Raw genomic sequence first — 17,327 nt, 5'->3', positions numbered from 1 at the left:
GTATGTATTCCTCATCTCAGCACACGTATTGATATTAATCCCATTTATTTAGAAGATAAAAACTTGTGTATTCCATTTAGTTAAATATGATTGGTTTATTTAGCATATATATTAAAAGCTAAGGGCTTTTCATGGTTATTGTAGGGGTGATACACAGTAGAAGCTAACGGCTCAAGTAGTTCAACTCCGCTTAGCCAATTTATCTAACGAACAATCTAAAAGCCTTTAAGGAAAAAGCTGCCCAATATCAATTTATCATTTAACATAATACGCGATTTCCTCTAACCCCCTCCGACCATCTTGCATGAACTGCTATAGCGCGCCAACTGGCAGGCTCCGATTAACATTAAGATTAAATGTATATTAGTATAAATTATAGATAGATGCTTAAAAGTAAATACGAACAGCCTCCTCGGCGTTCTGCTCAACGGGACAGTATGGACACTTTAGTATATGTCCATTGCTTAGCTTGTGCAATGCGTCGTTGGAGATAACATGACCACAGGTGAGTTTCTTTGGGGGATTATCTTCGGTGGTCTGCTGACGCAAAATGGGGCAGGCAAAGATTGAATGGAATCTAAACTCTGGCGGCAGATCAATCTCAATCGGTAATTCATCGCAGCCATTCCACATGCCCAGCACCTTTCGTGACTGCATCACCTGCTTAATATTTAATAGCGCCGGCAACGCAGTGCAGCCGGCGTTGACCACTACAGAAAGCGCGGAGTTCTTGCTGATGCCCAGAAGTTCACAAGCCTCCCGTAGGAATATGAATGACAGCTCTGTCCACATTTCCTGGCTTAGAAAATGTTTATAGCGTGTGTTCTCCAAGCCCACGGGTACGTAGATCAGACTTAGCATCAAGTAGCCAATCTCTTTGGCGGGGAAGTTTTTAACATAGGTGCGGGCATAGGCAATGGCCTCATCCTGTGACACCATCCCATTTGAGACCAGCTGAAACAGTCGCATTCGATGCAGTTGAAACTCTACTATAGAATGGCCCTCCCTTAACTGGCCGGAGTGACGCTCTGCCCACTTCAGTGCTTCGCTCAAGTCACGTTTCTGTATCTGCATCCATATGTTGTAGATCTCAGCAAACTCGCGCTCCGAGTCAAACACATCTTGGGCATGTTCCTCGCTCATCTTACACTCCTTTATCAGTGTGCGTGCTACATCATCCATGCCCTGACGGCAGTAATGCTTGGCAATAGCTTTGTTAAGCAGCATCAGGTTATCCTCATCTTGCAGAGCATCTACGCGCATCGTGGAGGTGAAGTCAGCACTAAAATTGCGGTCAATGGCCTTGCCTATTTTAGATACAGAACCGTGCAGATCACGATGCTCCGATGATAGCTTCTGCACACGCTCATTACACTTGACAATGGAATCGCGTATGATGTCCATTTGGCGATCAGTCAGACGTTGTGGAGCGGCTGGTTCCGTTTCCACCTGCATATTGACATTTTCACCCATTGGATCATCTGGACTTCCAGTCCCTGGCGCATTCATTTGTGTGCCCGTATTCAGCGTGGTGACTACCATCTGCTCTGCCATACCTAGCACATTAACCAGCTCCGACATCAACGACGCAATATCGCCAATTTCTGCTGATGCGTTCTTGTGCAGATGCTCGAGCTTGGTCACAACGCGATCAAGCTCTTTCTCTACAGAAGCGCACGCCTCCATGTCCATAGCGTCCATGTCAAGTTCTGCTTGTCGCTGCTTCTCAACAGTGAATTTGGCAAGTTTAGAGCGCCAATCAACAGCGCGCATTAGGCTCTCTGCCAATTATTCTTTACGTTTTCTTAATACGCTTTTTATTAATACGCAATTTAAAAACTCACTGCTAAGTGCACGTATACAAATTTTTACGTTTGTTTGCTGTGTACTCTTTTACGCAGAAATTTCTACAAACAAGCAACAATAACACAAAGAAAGGCAATTTTTATATCACTGACAGTGTTGCCCTGCACATCGAATACCAATGCACTTTCTTACAAAGCAATGACTGACAACCCTAAATACTGACCAGAATATATTTTGTTTGGATTAACAACTTTTAGTGGCTGAATATTAATGAATTAAACATTAAACTTTTTTTATTAAAAAATTATTACTCTTGGCGAATAGTTAGCTGTCCTTACCTAGCTTTTTTCACTATTGATGTACAACCCTGGCAATCTCGACGACCTGCGATTTATTGTGGTGGTCGGCCAATTAATACTTTATTATTGATTTTTCGAACGCACTTCGTAACGACAAACTCTCTGTTTGAATTTAGCAATTAAGAATAAATAAATTAATAATAATAATTACAATTAAGGTAATTAATAAAAAATGTTAAGTGTGTATATTACTAGCGTGTTAAAATAAATTTAAGTGTTTTATAGTTCAACATACGCAAAACTATGTAGACAAAGCTACTCGGGCGTTACGGTTTAGTGTATTTATAAATAAATTATGAAAAGATGAACAACACGGCATTGACATGTTACAATGCCACTGGCAACTATAAATAACAGCTTTTGGCATTCCTGGACAGTGAATTATGTTGACCATACATATGAATTAGCGAAGCATTTAGTGAAAATATATAAATGTTGGCAGGGTGTCTGGCGAAAAGTAAAAACAATTACAGACAAACAACAAAGAAAACTTTCGCCAGTCAATGAGTCTGAAAACGAAAGGAAAATTGTTTGAGAGACCATGTGCAAGAGAGCCAACTGTGCGAATAATAAATATGAAAACAAAAAACAACAAACAAAAACAAATAGTTAAGGCAGGCATATTTATACACCCTACGGGAGCCTGAGGGCTCAACGGCGCGTGCGCTCTTCCGTGACAAAACTAAAACTAAAGAGCCCGGTGACTAGTGAGAGTGCGAGCACAGGGCACTGTTGCAAATCATTTTGTCGTTTTTCATTATATTTTAGTTTTTCAGCCAACAGACAAATGCTCAAATTATGAACGACCGACTGGGGGCCTTTATGAGTGCGTCCCGTAACGTTTCGCCGCGTCCATCGTGATGCTGTTTTTAAAAATTTGCTAATAGTTTCGAAAAATTTTGCTTGGCCAGTTCGGCAACAACATTGGAGCTTTGCGTAAGCAAAAATATTCAACGTACGGCATCGAGCACAAGTTATTTTATTTAAATAAATAATATATAATATATTTAAAAATATATACTGAATCTTTTTTGACAAATACATTAAATACATTTTACTATCTGTGCAGCTTTTACGACTGTAACGGTTAAATGCTTATAATTATGAGAAAAATGTGAGCGCTAAAAATAAATAAACGGGACTGCTATTTATGTAATAAAATTTTGTATTAATAAAAGACAAAACATGAAAATGCTAAAAGCTGTGCAATTGTGATAAGTGAGGTGCATAAAGCTAAGAAGAAAATTTTAATTATACAACAAATATGCTTGTGCATTAATTTTTTTTCAGATAATGCCAAATAATAAAAATTAAGAAACTGCTGAAATATAACATCTAAAACAAATAAAAGAGAAAATGAACCGAATGCCAAAAATAAATTAAATTATACAAGTATAAATCCCATCAGGCAATACACCAACGAATTCGCATTAGGACTTTAATTCTAAGCATATAATTGAGCTTTCATAAGGATAACAAAAATGGCTACGACAGCAATGAAGCAGCAGCCAGCCAAGCAACGCAAGCCAACAGAGGAGAGCATGTCGCCCAAGAAAATGGGTCTCATAGCAATTGTAACAGTAATTGGTTGCATTGCCATTTTATGGCCAAAGGTCTTCCATCCGATGATGTTTGGCGGCGTGCCGCCCAAGGCGCATATGAAGGATCCACATCAACGCGGCGCCATGCCGGGCGGTAAGTGGGGAATATATTTGTAAGCAATAATTGTTTTTTTGTTGTCGTGTGTGTTTTTGGTGTTGTATTTTTTTTTTTATTATTTTTACTGGACAGGTTGTTGTGATGTCGTGCTCGACAGAGAAGAGTTTATGAATGCCACCAAAGCGAACGACGAGGTGTTTGGTCCACATTTGTATCGTAAAAATATCAATTTATATACGGGTGAAATCAGTAGGTGGCGCCATTAACTTTGACTTTGACTAACTTGCAGAAATAAAGCTTTTCCTAACTACAGACTAACACCAGACTTTTATACTAATTTTCTGTTCTTTATTACAATTCTTTAAATGCAATTGCAATTTGATTAATAATAATAACTCTATTTAGGTCTACGCCAAGAGCGTCCTGCGCACCTGCATCCCGAGTCCATCTATCAGGCAATGCGTGAGCGAGGACGTGCCATACCTGCCACGCCCACAGTGCCAATTGTGGAACAGCGCAAAAGTTCACCCAGCAATCCGCCGCCGCGCATCGTTGACGGACGTGTGAGTTATGAGTTCGATTTGCAGCTAATATTCCTCACCCTCACCCTAGCCCCTTTATCACGTACTCCCACTGTAGATCAGTTAGGTGTATGAGACATCAGCCGCAAACATTTATAAATAGCAGAACGTTTATTTTATTTGGATTTGGGTTTTTGTTTTTATGACACTGCACGCAAATTGTATTCAAAAGATACAGCAAGAGAGAAGAACAAATATGCCAAAAATCAACAGTCAAAGGAAGAGAGTGTGCGAAGAAATAAAAATATTGTTCATATTGAACTTGTGCCAAATTTAATGCGTCCGCCCGCTCGTCATATTATATATATCTGTTTGTTTGTCGTAGTGTTGGCGTATATAGCGATATAGCTGTCCGACTTTTGACATACATATACAGAGACATGCACGTTAGCATTATCAGAATAATTGTCTGTTATTCTAAAAACAGTTGTAAACAAAAATAATAGTTTTGTAATCGAATTCGCATTTCTTAGAAGTTTCAGCCACAAATGGCATTGTAATCAAACTATTTTGGGCTCTGCAGGAAACATATATTATTGTTTCATTTACAAAAGTATTGCACTATTAATTTAAATGTTAATATCTTTTTAGCCTGGACCAATACCCGGCATGCGTCCGCCAATGGGAGCAGGTGCTTTACATCAGCCACAGCAACGTGGAGGCAGCAGCATGGGCTTCCTAATGCCACTCTATACAATTGGCATTGTTGTCTTCTTTGGCTATACCCTAATGAAGGTAAATACATGTGCATTGCTGCTTGAGTATTTTAAAATTAAAAACTTTACGCTTCTCTTAGATTGTGTTCAAAAAGCAAGTACCAAATGCGCCTTATGGACCTGCACCCGGTGATCCCAGTTTTCGTCAGGAGGTCTTTGGACAACAGAACCACAGTCAGGTCGAAGATCTTACTGGCAGTAAATTGGGTAAGTTTGGCATTTTTGAAAAAACATTTTCTGTTGCTAAAAGAAACAACTGTAGCTGACTTGAATAATCAAAATTTAGAGACAAAAATCCCACACATAACCTACATATCAAAAGTTAACCCAAAATCGTTCATTTGTCTTTTGTTACATACATTATGCTATATAAGGCTGGCGTGAGCATCAGACAAGTAAGCTTTTTTATACTAGATTATATATATGCAATTATTTATTATTTTTATTATAGAATAATTAAAGGTATACATACGAGCAAAAGTTTGAAAATATGTCCTCCTCATTTGTTGTTGTGGCAGCTAATTTGATAAAACTCGTATTGCCTAGATTATAATTTTGTTGTAATTTTTAAAATACATATCTAGTTAAATGTTGTATTTTGTAAATGTAAGCTAAGTGTCTACTAATTCACAAGCCATTTAACCACAAGCAAAACCAAATACCAAACATAAAATATATATGTATTTTTTTTAGTATATCATTTTTAAGCTTCAAAAGCTGAGAAGTTTTAAATTTTAGGTTAGCTAGTGTCTGTCTGTAGTTTAGTTTTGTTTACACTTTTGTTACGAAGCTCAATTTGCAAACTACGCCAACATTTTTAGGAAGTGGATCAAGTGCGTCCAATGGCAGCAGACGTAATGACAAGGAGCTCTACAATGCCACGGTTTCGGCCACGGAGCTGGCCACAAATCTGTCCAGCAATCTGAAGGTGCAACAGCAACAGTGTCTGGCCAAGTCGAAGGCAAAGAGTGGTCCAAAGACACTGCTTGAGCTAGAGAAGACGCTGCCCGCTAGGGAAACGGAACAATTGATGGAAATTGAAAAGTTGCGTAAGAAGCTTGAGGACACGGAGCGTGAGATGGCCAAGTTGATAGCCGAAATGAACACCGATCAGTATGAGGCAAAGGTTAGCAACTCACAAAAAAAAAAAATAAATAAAAACAATACAAAAATATACAAAGTAGTCTCTACAAGATTCATAATTTTTTATCATGCATCATTTTTAGAACTATGCACAGTCTATGTCTTTGCAATACTTCTGTTCAGGTGTTCATCATCAACATTTGCTTAATTCTTGTTTTTCTTAATTATATTTTCATTTTCAAGATGATTGCTATCAAGTTTCTCAAGCGGCAGCCAAATTTCTAATGCAAATTAAACAACATTTACTACTACTATAATATGCAAAAAATCAAAAAAAAAAAAAAACAACAGCTAAAAACAGTACAAGTCAACTTATAATTTCTAGTAATTATTTTCAAGTATATTTATTTTGTTCAACTAGCCGTACTTAGTGTGTTTCCCCCAACTTGATTTGCAGCTTGGCCGGCTTGCATGCGAAAAAGAATTTGTTCTCTCCCCGAAAATATTTCGAAATCGCTCTATCTCTCTCTGTCTCTGTTGCTCTAGCATGTGTGGAAATCTCGAACTCTTTATGTTGCACACTCTTTACTAAAAATAAAAAGCTAAACTAACCATTGCTCGACTGCGATATCTCGGCATGCATTACACTTAGCACTCGAAATGCCTATAGTACTAACCATACAGCAATTCTAAGTATAACTATTTATACCTAAACTATTAAACTATTACTGTAGCTCTACTTATGATGGGGACATATTTTAGCTATCAAAACAAACGAAACTAAATGAAATTGGATATTTTCAATTCGATTCATGCTAAATTCTCATATACTACAATATATCACATTCATACTCGTATATATATTGCAAAAGTTTAGCCTAGTTATAGTCGAAAGCAACAATAATTTATGAATACTATTTTTACATGCTGTCATTTCTACGTTTCTTCGTTTATTCCCACACATATATTCACATGTACAAATCTGTTTTGTAACTCCCCTGTAAACTCTAAAAAAAAACCAATTGATACAAAACTATAGTTGTAACGGCAATACAAGGTTTAATAGATGCTGCCGATGAGCAATTGAACGTTCGAGACGTGCACAGGGCGAGGAGTGATACTGAAACTGAAACTGATAATAAAACTGATTTGAATAAGGTTAGCGTCGTCGATGGGCCCGCCAGCAATCGTTGAAAGTTTGTTTTTAACACTTTCGTTGAGTTTAATTTTTATGTTTGATTAACCAACCATATTAACCAAGAGTTGAAAACCTAAATATAATGTTTATTATAGCTAACCAACTTTTGAGTAAATATTTATATACTTTTTATTATTGTTCTTAACTTTAAATTCCAGTTCTGTTAATTTGTTTAATCCTTTGCTGATTGTGTTTGACTGACTTGAAAAATATTTTTTAAATTTCGTACTAATGAATAAATTATTTACAAAACAGCACAACGACAACGAAAATACGAATTTGACAAATGTAGAGAACCAAAACATTTCCAATGGGCATACAATTACCGATCAGCAGCAGAACGAACCAAAGACAGCCAAATCACAACCACAACAACAAAAACAACTACGGAAAAGACGTGAGGGCAGCTCTGAGCGTGAAATGACGGTAACGTTTGAATATAGTCTGTAGTCATTCAAATTCAATGTGTCATCAATATGTTTTGTAACTACCATCGAATACATCTTGTATCTTATGTGGTGCAGGTTCTAGGCATGGAGTTAACAGCAAGTTGCGAGGGCGGCCACAGATGGACTGGACGCCCTCCGACGCCTGTTTTTCGCACTCATAGTGACCACGTAAGTTCCTGCCGCCAGACCACCCGTCCGCCCCGCCTGCCTACTCCAGCCTCAAAGAACGTTTCAAACAGCAAAACACTTTGAATATTCAATGCTTATGAAAAACCTACTTTATGCAATTTATTTATGCTTAAATTTTGTTATAATTACAGTCCATGCTGGAGGATATTCTGCCCGAGCCGCAGTCCATTTACTTGGAAGGCGCATTGTCTCACGATTCTCAGATTTTAGTAGCTGACTCGCAAACCAGACGCGAAGAAGTCTACGATGCTGAGCTGAATGGTTCATCTGAAGAGCCGGCTGTAAGTAAACATATTTTAATTAATATTTAATATTTATTAAATGCACAAAATACATTTTTGAACTTCAGGTCATACTCAGCAGCAAGATGACATTATCATTGATTAATTTGGATGCAAATCAACAAAATGGTAATGAGAATAATACGGAAATCGAAAGTCCCTTAGCTGATGATATTGAAATAATTGGACATGATGAACATTAAAAAGGAAACTTTCTTCGTTTCTATACATACTACTCATAAAACATTGATTTTAAAAGCTCCGATAGTTTGCAAAATAAAATATACGAGTGAATGTTATGGACTGATTAAGCAAACCACAGAATTTGTTAGTTAATTTCAAATTTAATTTGTATATATTTAAGCTTATATCATTGCGTTTGTATGTGTAATATGTTTTATTACCGATTTTGTTATCAAAATCATTTATTGTATGTGCAATTTTTGGTTTCTTTGGTTTGTAACTGCTTCCATTTGGTCAACTATACTTCTAACTAATTGTATGCCAAAAAGATTCATTAAATGAATATTCACATAAAATATTCTTAGTTAAACTGCAAATCAAACTAGTCTACCACTATATTTGTAAACGATGTACTTTTCGCAATAAATAATGTCCTAAAACTATTATAATGAAACGTTCAATTGCACCTTTAGATTAAAAGCATATAATATTAGTGTCCACAGTGCTTGTGAATTTAGTTTAATATGAAGAGATGTGTAATGAAATAAATTTACTATATATGATTTCAAATAAAAAATGTGTTTGCAATTGTATATAATTTTCGCAAATATGATCTTAAATTTCGAAAGCGAAGGCTTTCGCGCTTTGTCAATGTGTACACACTTTTTGTTACAACTGTACAGCTGTCAGTACTCACTTACTCCTATCGTATCGTATAATTAGTCGGCATCCAAGTGTGCCCAAATTAACAAATATCGATATATTCAACGAGAAAACAACAACAATCGTTTGCGATCAGCTGTGCGCGTTTGGAAATAGTTACATAAATTCGGCAGGTTAGCAAATTAAATGTTATTTAAATCGTTTTAATGAGTTTTAGCAGTAAAAGACAACAAAAATGCAGAGGTCACGCTGCATTACCTTTGTGGAGCCATAAGCCAAGCTCCTCAGTTATATGCTTGGGCCATATTTTGTGCTGTTTGTTTATGCTAGTACAATCACATTTTACTAATATATTACTATTTTAGTTAAAGATGTCGATTCTACGCTCTAAGTACTACGACCACCCTGATGGGGAAGATGCTTTTGGCAAAATTGTTGCCACAAACAAATACGCACTCACCGCCGGCTTGGCGTGGTCCACATTGGATGTGCTAACGCTGAGCAAGCCACAAGGCTATCTGCCAACAATTGGACGCTTCGCGTACAATACAGGCCCGCTGATGGGCATGGCTACAGCATTTACGCTAACCACGCTCGCTGCCACAAATGCACGCGGCAAAGACGACAAGTTAGTGTACAAAATTAAATGACTTATGGCTACTTACTATTGGTGTGTATTATAGAATCAACTATCTGATTGGTGGCTTTGCTGCTGGTGGTGTCTTTGGCGCCTGGAAGCGCAATCATGTGGCGGGACTGTGTGCCGGTCTCTTCCTAGGTAAGTTTAACCAGCTAAACATAAACAAAGTTTGTTTACATTCTGTATTTTTTCCTAAGGCATCGCTGGCGTCCTTAAGAAGATGTCCATTGAGCAAGGCTGGGAATTCTTTCCAAAGCCACTCAAGCATCAATACGGTGGCGTGAACATAGCTTCGAACGACTACACCATTACGGCTGAACGTCCCAGAAACTGGACAACAGAAGAGAAAAAAGAGCAGGCATAAGGAACTCTGACGTCTTTCTAGTTAATATATTAATGTACAGCAGCTCAAACTGGACAACTGTGTGTGGCAACCAAATTCAGTTGATGCAAATAAATGTCAAGTGAGCCGTGATAAACTTTACTCAACATGCTGTTAACTTTTAAAAAACTTATCAGTCTGTAAAAAAGAAAAAAGCGTTTGTTTTGGGCACCCAGTCACGCTCACAGTCCCAGAGAGTTTATGTATTTTCTGGTGTTGCTTTTTGTTAACCCATTTCAAAAGCCATGAATATGCACTTAGTCATTTTTTTGGGCTCTTTCTTTCTGCCTTTTTTCTACCTTTCTTCAGCGTGACCATGAGTCATGACACAAAGAAACTACATATGCATATGCTTGTCGGCCTATGGCATCATTAAGTTGTGAGCTGAGCTTATGATTGAGCGTGCCACATGATTCTATATAATTCCCATCGAATCCCGCCCCAACTTTGCGTAAGTAACACTAATCATGATGAGCTGATAATCTATCTAACTGCGATCTATGGCCAAAACAGGTTGTGGCTGCAGATGGGAAAAGTGTTTGCTACTTCTTATCATCTGCTGTAACCAACGCTGCATTTCCTGTTGCCAGCTCTCTCGTTCTCTATATACTTCTCTCTCTCTCTCTCTCTCTATCTTGTTACCTTCTGGCCTGAGTTGTGGCTTTGTTGCATTTGCTGCCTAACCTAACCTTTAGCCAGGTCTTAACCGCAGTTATTGCGGCTGCGTTTCTTTGGGACTGAGCCTGAGAATTAGCAACAGAATGCTGCTGTCTGCAAAGCTCCTCAGTTTTAGTATTTCATAAAGTTTGCGGTTTCATGGCGGCTACTCTTTTGGCCTCTTTCACTGGAAGCTCTTGACAAACACAGTGGATCATCAGAAATTAAAAATTGTAATTCAAACGATGCATCCTGCGTTCGTTTAAACTTTCAACTAATGGTCTTCATATAAGAGACTTTACCGTATTGCTATTATTATTTCAGATTCTGTGACTGACCTCTGAGCCGCAAAATGCCGTTAAGTTAACATTACGCACAGCTTACACATTAATTGTTGTTGATTTTTCTGGCAAACTCATATAAGAGGATTGTAGATTTTAAAACTCAGTAAATGAGAATTGTTAGCTATTTGCGCCCACAAAATAAATTTGTTTGAATTTATTAAGTGAAGTATTAAGTATCCCACAAAGTTTTCTACGACTTGTTAGCAGGATTAGGAAATGCCTCTACACTCAACCTGGATAACTTTTATTTTTAAAATACAGCACGTTCCACGTTTGCGCAGCTTCCGCTTGTCTTGGCGTCCCCTCGCTGGCGACTGAATGCACAGGCATTAAAAAAAATAAAGAAACAAAAACCAGTTGAGAGTCGAGTCGCCCCAAGAGAATTGAAGTGCGCCAATGCCAAGACTGACTAATCTTAGGCAGCTGCTCCACTTGGCTGATCATAAGGCTAAGACTACAAGATCGCAAGCGTCGGGTGATTTATTGAAATGCTTTGCAGCAACGCAAAATGACATCATCATTCGCAAAAAGTAGGAGAGAAACATAAGAAACGCAGTAAAAAAGATTAAATTAATTGCAAACAAAATATGGTTTTTAAAGAAATTTTATGCCGTGTTGGATTTCACTTTATAAAAAGTGAAAAGAGTGTGCTGGCTATATTTAAATACAGTGCTGCGACCCTTAAAAAAACGCTTTCAGCTAATTGGCGTAAAGCTGTCCCTTATGCTCCTTCTCCCCCCATATGGCTTTGCCATTAAATGACAATTATTTGCGCCCCTTGTTGACACTTATCCTGACAGGAACAGCCTGCTGGGCTTGCGTGCCAAGAGCATATACAATAGCCAGCAAAAAACGATATATGCAAATGTCAGGCAAGGATTAGAGCTAAACTCTCTGGGGAGTCAAGCCTCAAGTTGATGGCATTTACCATAAGTTCTTAAAGCTTTCAAAGTAATGAGCAGAGAGCTACACAAATAGCAAAGCGTTTTTTGTTTAAGTTTATTTCTTTTGTTTAATTGCCATGTCAAAATATTGTCGCCAGCACAATGAAGAGGCGCACATAATTAATCTTGTTACGACTGTTATTGCCATATACGCTTTGGTGATCGCTCGTGTCCAAAGTCGTTTCAGCATTTGCGCACAGAACAATTCACATCTTGTAATCCTTTTAATAAACCCGCGCGTAGCTCACGCGACACCAGCGTCAATTAATCAACCCAAGATACAGACGCCTACCGTCAAGAGAGAGGGAGAGGAGAGAGAGCATGCCTGGAGCCGGAGCGCATATTTCTACTCATCTATGTGCGGTTGGGCAACAACAACACAATTCTGCAATTAAAGATCTGCGACAAGATCCAACAGCGCACCAAAGCAGAGGGAGAAACAAACACACGCATACAAACATTTATAGTTTTGCATGTGTGTGCGTATTTATTTATCTGCAACTGCAAGCAAAGCACTCTGTACAATCGTTGTTGTTGTTGTTGCTGCTGGCATTGAATTGGTGTCAAACTGCGCGCAGCACAGTGGCACAAAAACAATTGCATACAATGTGACACTAAAGGTCACAGTAAATGTAAAAAATTAAATACAATTTAATGCTATGCGTAGTTAAATTTACAATATAACAACAAATATGACATGCTTTATTTTTATTTTGCATTGTATATACAAATAGACTTTGAAGCAGTGTGCCTGTTACCCTCATCTGCTGATGCGCAAAGCATGTAAAGCTGAGTGGTGGGGCCAGGGATACAATCCATCATTGCACACAGTCTAAGCATTGTTGTTGTCAGTTTGGCGCAGCTGCTGCCAGTCAGACTTACGGTCAAGAAGCGACAGTGGAAGCGAAGATCGAGAGACAGAGAGAGAGAGCGCGCGAGGAGTTGGGCACAGAGAAGATGAAGTCGAGATGCAAATGCATTTGGAAGCTGAAGTCAAACTCAGTATCAGATTCACTTAACCCGATCGTGGGGCGACAAAACAGCGTCAGTTTTTTTTTGGGGTCAGCAGGGAGCAGAGTAAATAAATAAAATATGACAAAGATGCAAAGGCAGACGCACACACACAAATGAAGTGATTGAATGCGCATGCTGTAGCTGCCAAATGCGCAAGGGAATGCAAGAAGAAAGTGGGGAGATAGAGAGAACTGCGACAATAGCACGCGTTGCAGACTCCTCTCTGACAGATCATTTATTAGTGCAACGCTGAGGTTTAAAATGTTTCCATGTAAGCCTAGCCAACGATTGATTTCATTGCTTTCTTTTAACAATTTGTGGTTATGCAGTTGAAGCTACATATATGTATAGTAAATATACTTTGTCAGTTTGTACAAACATATGTTTTGTGATTCAGTTTGAAATCGTTTCATGGAATTTCGAGTGGCCTGTTTGCCTTTTGATTGACGTCTTTCAATGATTGTGAGGGCCTAAAGTGTTGCAAACCAGGGTTGATTAACAGCTCTTGAAGATCAATCAAACAGCGGGCTGCATAAATGAATCAAAGGGCAGCAAATATTCAATGAATAATATGGCTCTGAATATTTCTTCATTTAATTTTAGTTTTAGCAGCTCGTTTAGTATCAAAGTAAATTTTTAGTTCTAATAAAATTGTTGCCATAAAAATATTTCCGCTACAAATCTTGTCACTTTGTCTTCTTCTTTAGACTGCTGACTGGCAAATATGTTGCATGCCCCTTGCGCTGCCAGCAACAATGTTTTCACCACGCATAAAATCGCAGCAAGCGTTCAAAAAGTAGCTGTGGGAAAGTGGCTGGTGAGGGGCAAGTTGGGGCAGGATTTTGTGCGCGGCATGCAAATGAATAAATCAAATGTAAATTCGTCACAAGCGATCTTCCAGACATAGACATGCAACATTTGTTGCAAATGAAGTGCCGCAGTTAGCTGGACGGGGAGTGGCTGTTGCAGCAGCAGCAGCTTTTAGCTTTTAGCTGGGCGTGCCACAGCAGCCGCAATAATTTTTCAACTTGCAACTTGCAGCATTTTCAATTATGACTGGTGTGGCAGCTACTAATTTGCTTTTGTTATATGTCTATGCTGGCCACTCGATATCTACACACACACACAGAGAGACATAAGTATATATCTTATGAATGCCTGTTGGCGTCGTTGGCTGCCTCAAGTGGCATTCTTAGGCTGCCACAGCTCTCATGCCTCATGACTGCCACTGCTGTGTCGAGTGGCTTCCGTTTGTGGCTTCTGCTTAGGGACTGCCAGTTCTTGACTCATATGCAACTGTATCTGTATCTGTATCTCTGGCTATGGCTGCAACTTGGTTGCATACAACAATTCATAAGCAATATAAACTTTTTTTATTGCTGCATATTTAAAGCTGCCACTGTTAAGTGCCTCTAATGGCCAACGATTGACATCGATCCATGCCACAAGTGGTGACGCCGCGCAGGCGCTTCGCAGCGCATGCCCCATGCCCCAGCAATTGTAAATCTGAGCGCGTACTGAAAGCTTTCAATTGCTCTGCCCCCATTTCGCCGGAGTCGGGGCCTCTAAGCGCTTATTTATGAACTCATTTATGCTGGCAACTGAACAATCTCTGCAACGCATTCTTCACATTTCTATTTACCCAGCCTAAAGCCCCCAAATTTACTGCAATGCATTAATTAATATCATATACCCTATAATTAGGCTTAGCTTAAGGGGTAGACAAGATAGAAAATATATTTTAGATCTATAAGAGTTTAGTCAGCTCTAAATATTTAGACCTTATCTAAATTTAATTGATACGCTTGAAAATTACTACAAACAAGCAAATTTGTAAATTAATTATAATTAGAAATCGATCGCTAGTCTCAGTAATAAATTCTTAGACTTTAGGTAAATATTATTAAAAATGAGTGTAGACAACATTTGTTAAAAATTTATTTAAGAAGAACGACAAGATTTTCATATTGCTACAGTCTAGAGTATAAGCATGGTCCATCAGAAATATTTATGAAGATTTTTGGATTCGGAGCTGAACATGCGCTTAATTGATTCAATTATGATAAGCAAATCATAATTTCGGGTTTAATAAAATCTCACGATAATTTTAATATTTGTGCGCTGCATCAATCAATCATTTGTTTAAGGGATGCTACGATTAACTATAGCTTATGCCTCCTAATTAATAATTTGAGCTAATGTCAGCGACAACAAATGAACTTACAAAACTTTAAATATATTATAGAGGAAGTAGCTAGAAAACTCATTAGGCGAAATATTTGTTTATTTGTAGAATGAAAGAGTTGATAACAAATGTGTTATTGGATACAATCAAATACAAAAATTTATAAATATAATTTCTAAGAAAACAGCAGTTGAAATTAATCATTAGAGTACAGTTTGTTTACAGTCTTAACGCATGAATAGTTTCTAATAGAGAAGAAAAATATTTGTACTGTTCATCAATTTAAGCGCAAAATTAACAGCAATGCAGTTACTAATCAGTCCCAACTCACCCCTCTATATATATATATATAGCGCCATAACAATACATTCATAACGATATCAGCTGCTGACGTCTTGTAGACATTTGAAGTTCGCTGCTGTTTTGGGCAAATTGTGAAAGAGGGTGACATTCGATTGATTTGTCTATAAGTCGCTATTTCCAGCTACTACGTATCTTTCGTATCTTTTGTATCTTTGGAGTGACAGTCAGACAACGTACAATTTGTGGCGCTTCTTCTTCTTGCCCGAAGGCTAACTGACTGACTGTTGTGGTCTATTTTGTTGGTATCCATTTGAGCTGCGCTCAGTGTCTTTGGCTTTTCACTATGTCACGCTTTAATTGTCATTGTCTGTCGTTTATTTTATCGTATCTGTCGTCAGTTGGCTCTATTTCGTTTTAGCTTCCGTTTCATGCACAGCTATTTGTACCCACTGTATTTATTGGGTATTATTAGTGACTATACAATTTGTTAGAGCACGTCCCCATATCATTTATGGTATTTTTAGTAGCGCTGTAAACTATGAAATTTTATTTGCTAAGCTATACACAAATATTTTTAATTACAAAATATTTTTCATCTAGCTATAAATTTCATTTTAGTCATAAGCATAAAATATTTTAAGTATTCAAAGCATTTAGTAAATGCATAAAGAATATATACAATAACTTACAGGGTATATCTTAGCAAATCTGCAACTATAACTATACAGCTTTTGTCTATATTTGTCTCTATGCTCATTCTTATTTTTTATTGTGCCAATTTGGCATTGTTTAACTATTTACTTTCGAAGACGATCGAAAGATATAAACTTTGCCTATTCCCGCTTTGTTATTTTCTTTTGTGCATGTGTGCGTGTGTATGCGGGGGTGTGCGTGTGTGTTTAAGTGGGTGTGCCCGCGCTTCTTCTTTTTTCTGTCTGCTTCAAGCCCCACAACTTTGTCAGTCACCTGTGCTACGCAATTCGTGACAATTCCCATTTTCCACACTAGCATTCAGCTCGAATTTACAGTTTTGTTGTTAGATTTAATAAAAAAGACAGCGAGTAGGCGGCAGAGAGCAAAGAAGAGAGTGAGGGAGTAGAGCAGCTAATGCTAGCTTCTCAACATTGTCGATTATCACTTTTCGACATGCTTTTTGGACTTTATGGCCCAGCATCAAAGCCGTGAGTTGTGAGTTGTCTGCGCTAACAACTTGCAACATGTGGCAGCGGTGGCAACAACACTGCAGCTTGCAGCACAGTAATTACTGCCAACACGCACAACTCACATAAAGACGACGCGAAGGCGTTGCTAAGTTTTATTTACTTTAGCGACAATTTCAGTAAAAAAAGAAAAACATTTCGTGTTGTTTGTAATGATAATGAGAGTTCTACAAAGTTTTATTTAAAGGCTGACTTTTAGTTGTTATTTTCATAGGTTACAGCAAAGCTTTGAATTGATTTTTGCTAGATGCTAAGGAATAAGTAAATTATTAATAAATAATAATTAATTATTGAACAAGCGTAGAAACTCTTATGTTCCCGCATCAGCTTACAGCCTCTTCAGTTAACTCAAAGCCCACTTCAAGCGCCCAAGTTTTGATTGTTTAGACTGCATAGTTTCAAAACTTATGTGAAATATGAACATTCATTTTATGCCACACGCACTTCCTTCGTGTTTATTGAGTGTCATAT

At 38.0% G+C, this 17,327-nt stretch overlaps 3 protein-coding genes across 20 annotated transcripts; 2 read left to right on the top strand and 1 right to left on the bottom strand.

Annotated features, from left to right (window-relative positions):
• Positions 1-75: 75 nt before the first annotated feature.
• On the bottom strand, positions 76-1,959 carry LOC108595182 (E3 ubiquitin-protein ligase RMND5A). The gene has a single exon (XM_017980360.1). It carries the CDS (start codon positions 1,771-1,773, stop codon positions 388-390), a length of 1,386 nt encoding a protein of 461 aa, XP_017835849.1. The 5' UTR covers positions 1,774-1,959; the 3' UTR covers positions 76-387.
• Positions 1,960-3,493: 1,534 nt separating this feature from the next.
• LOC108597046 lies at positions 3,494-9,053 on the top strand. Of its 18 annotated transcripts, none has more exons than XM_017983345.2 (11): positions 3,499-3,860; positions 3,957-4,073; positions 4,230-4,387; positions 4,997-5,140; positions 5,202-5,328; positions 5,496-5,516; positions 5,943-6,247; positions 7,658-7,828; positions 7,927-8,019; positions 8,172-8,321; positions 8,390-9,053. In XM_017983345.2, the coding sequence occupies exons 1-11, from the start codon at positions 3,647-3,649 to the stop codon at positions 8,522-8,524; spliced, it is 1,635 nt and encodes a 544-aa protein (XP_017838834.1). In that variant the 5' UTR covers positions 3,499-3,646; the 3' UTR covers positions 8,525-9,053. The 18 variants fall into 18 exon arrangements, 16 of the variants coding, with proteins under 16 accessions (XP_017838847.1, XP_017838836.1, XP_017838849.1 ...); XM_017983350.2 differs by lacking the exon at positions 5,943-6,247 and adding an exon at positions 7,244-7,362 and having other exon boundaries at positions 3,501-3,860; XM_017983347.1 differs by lacking the exon at positions 7,927-8,019 and having other exon boundaries at positions 3,496-3,860.
• A 192-nt stretch (positions 9,054-9,245) lies between these two features.
• On the top strand, positions 9,246-10,291 carry LOC108595687 (NADH dehydrogenase [ubiquinone] 1 alpha subcomplex subunit 11). The gene is made up of 4 exons (XM_017980969.1): positions 9,246-9,340; positions 9,533-9,795; positions 9,851-9,945; positions 10,005-10,291. The coding sequence occupies exons 2-4, from the start codon at positions 9,539-9,541 to the stop codon at positions 10,169-10,171; spliced, it is 519 nt and encodes a 172-aa protein (XP_017836458.1). The 5' UTR covers positions 9,246-9,340; positions 9,533-9,538; the 3' UTR covers positions 10,172-10,291.
• The last annotated feature ends 7,036 nt before the right edge of the window (positions 10,292-17,327 follow it).

This window comes from Drosophila busckii, chromosome 2R (assembly GCF_011750605.1).
Source record: "Drosophila busckii strain San Diego stock center, stock number 13000-0081.31 chromosome 2R, ASM1175060v1, whole genome shotgun sequence".
NCBI lineage: Eukaryota > Metazoa > Arthropoda > Insecta > Diptera > Drosophilidae > Drosophila > Drosophila busckii.
Note: the sequence above shows the minus strand (reverse complement) of the source record. Positions and strands in the feature narration are given on the sequence as shown.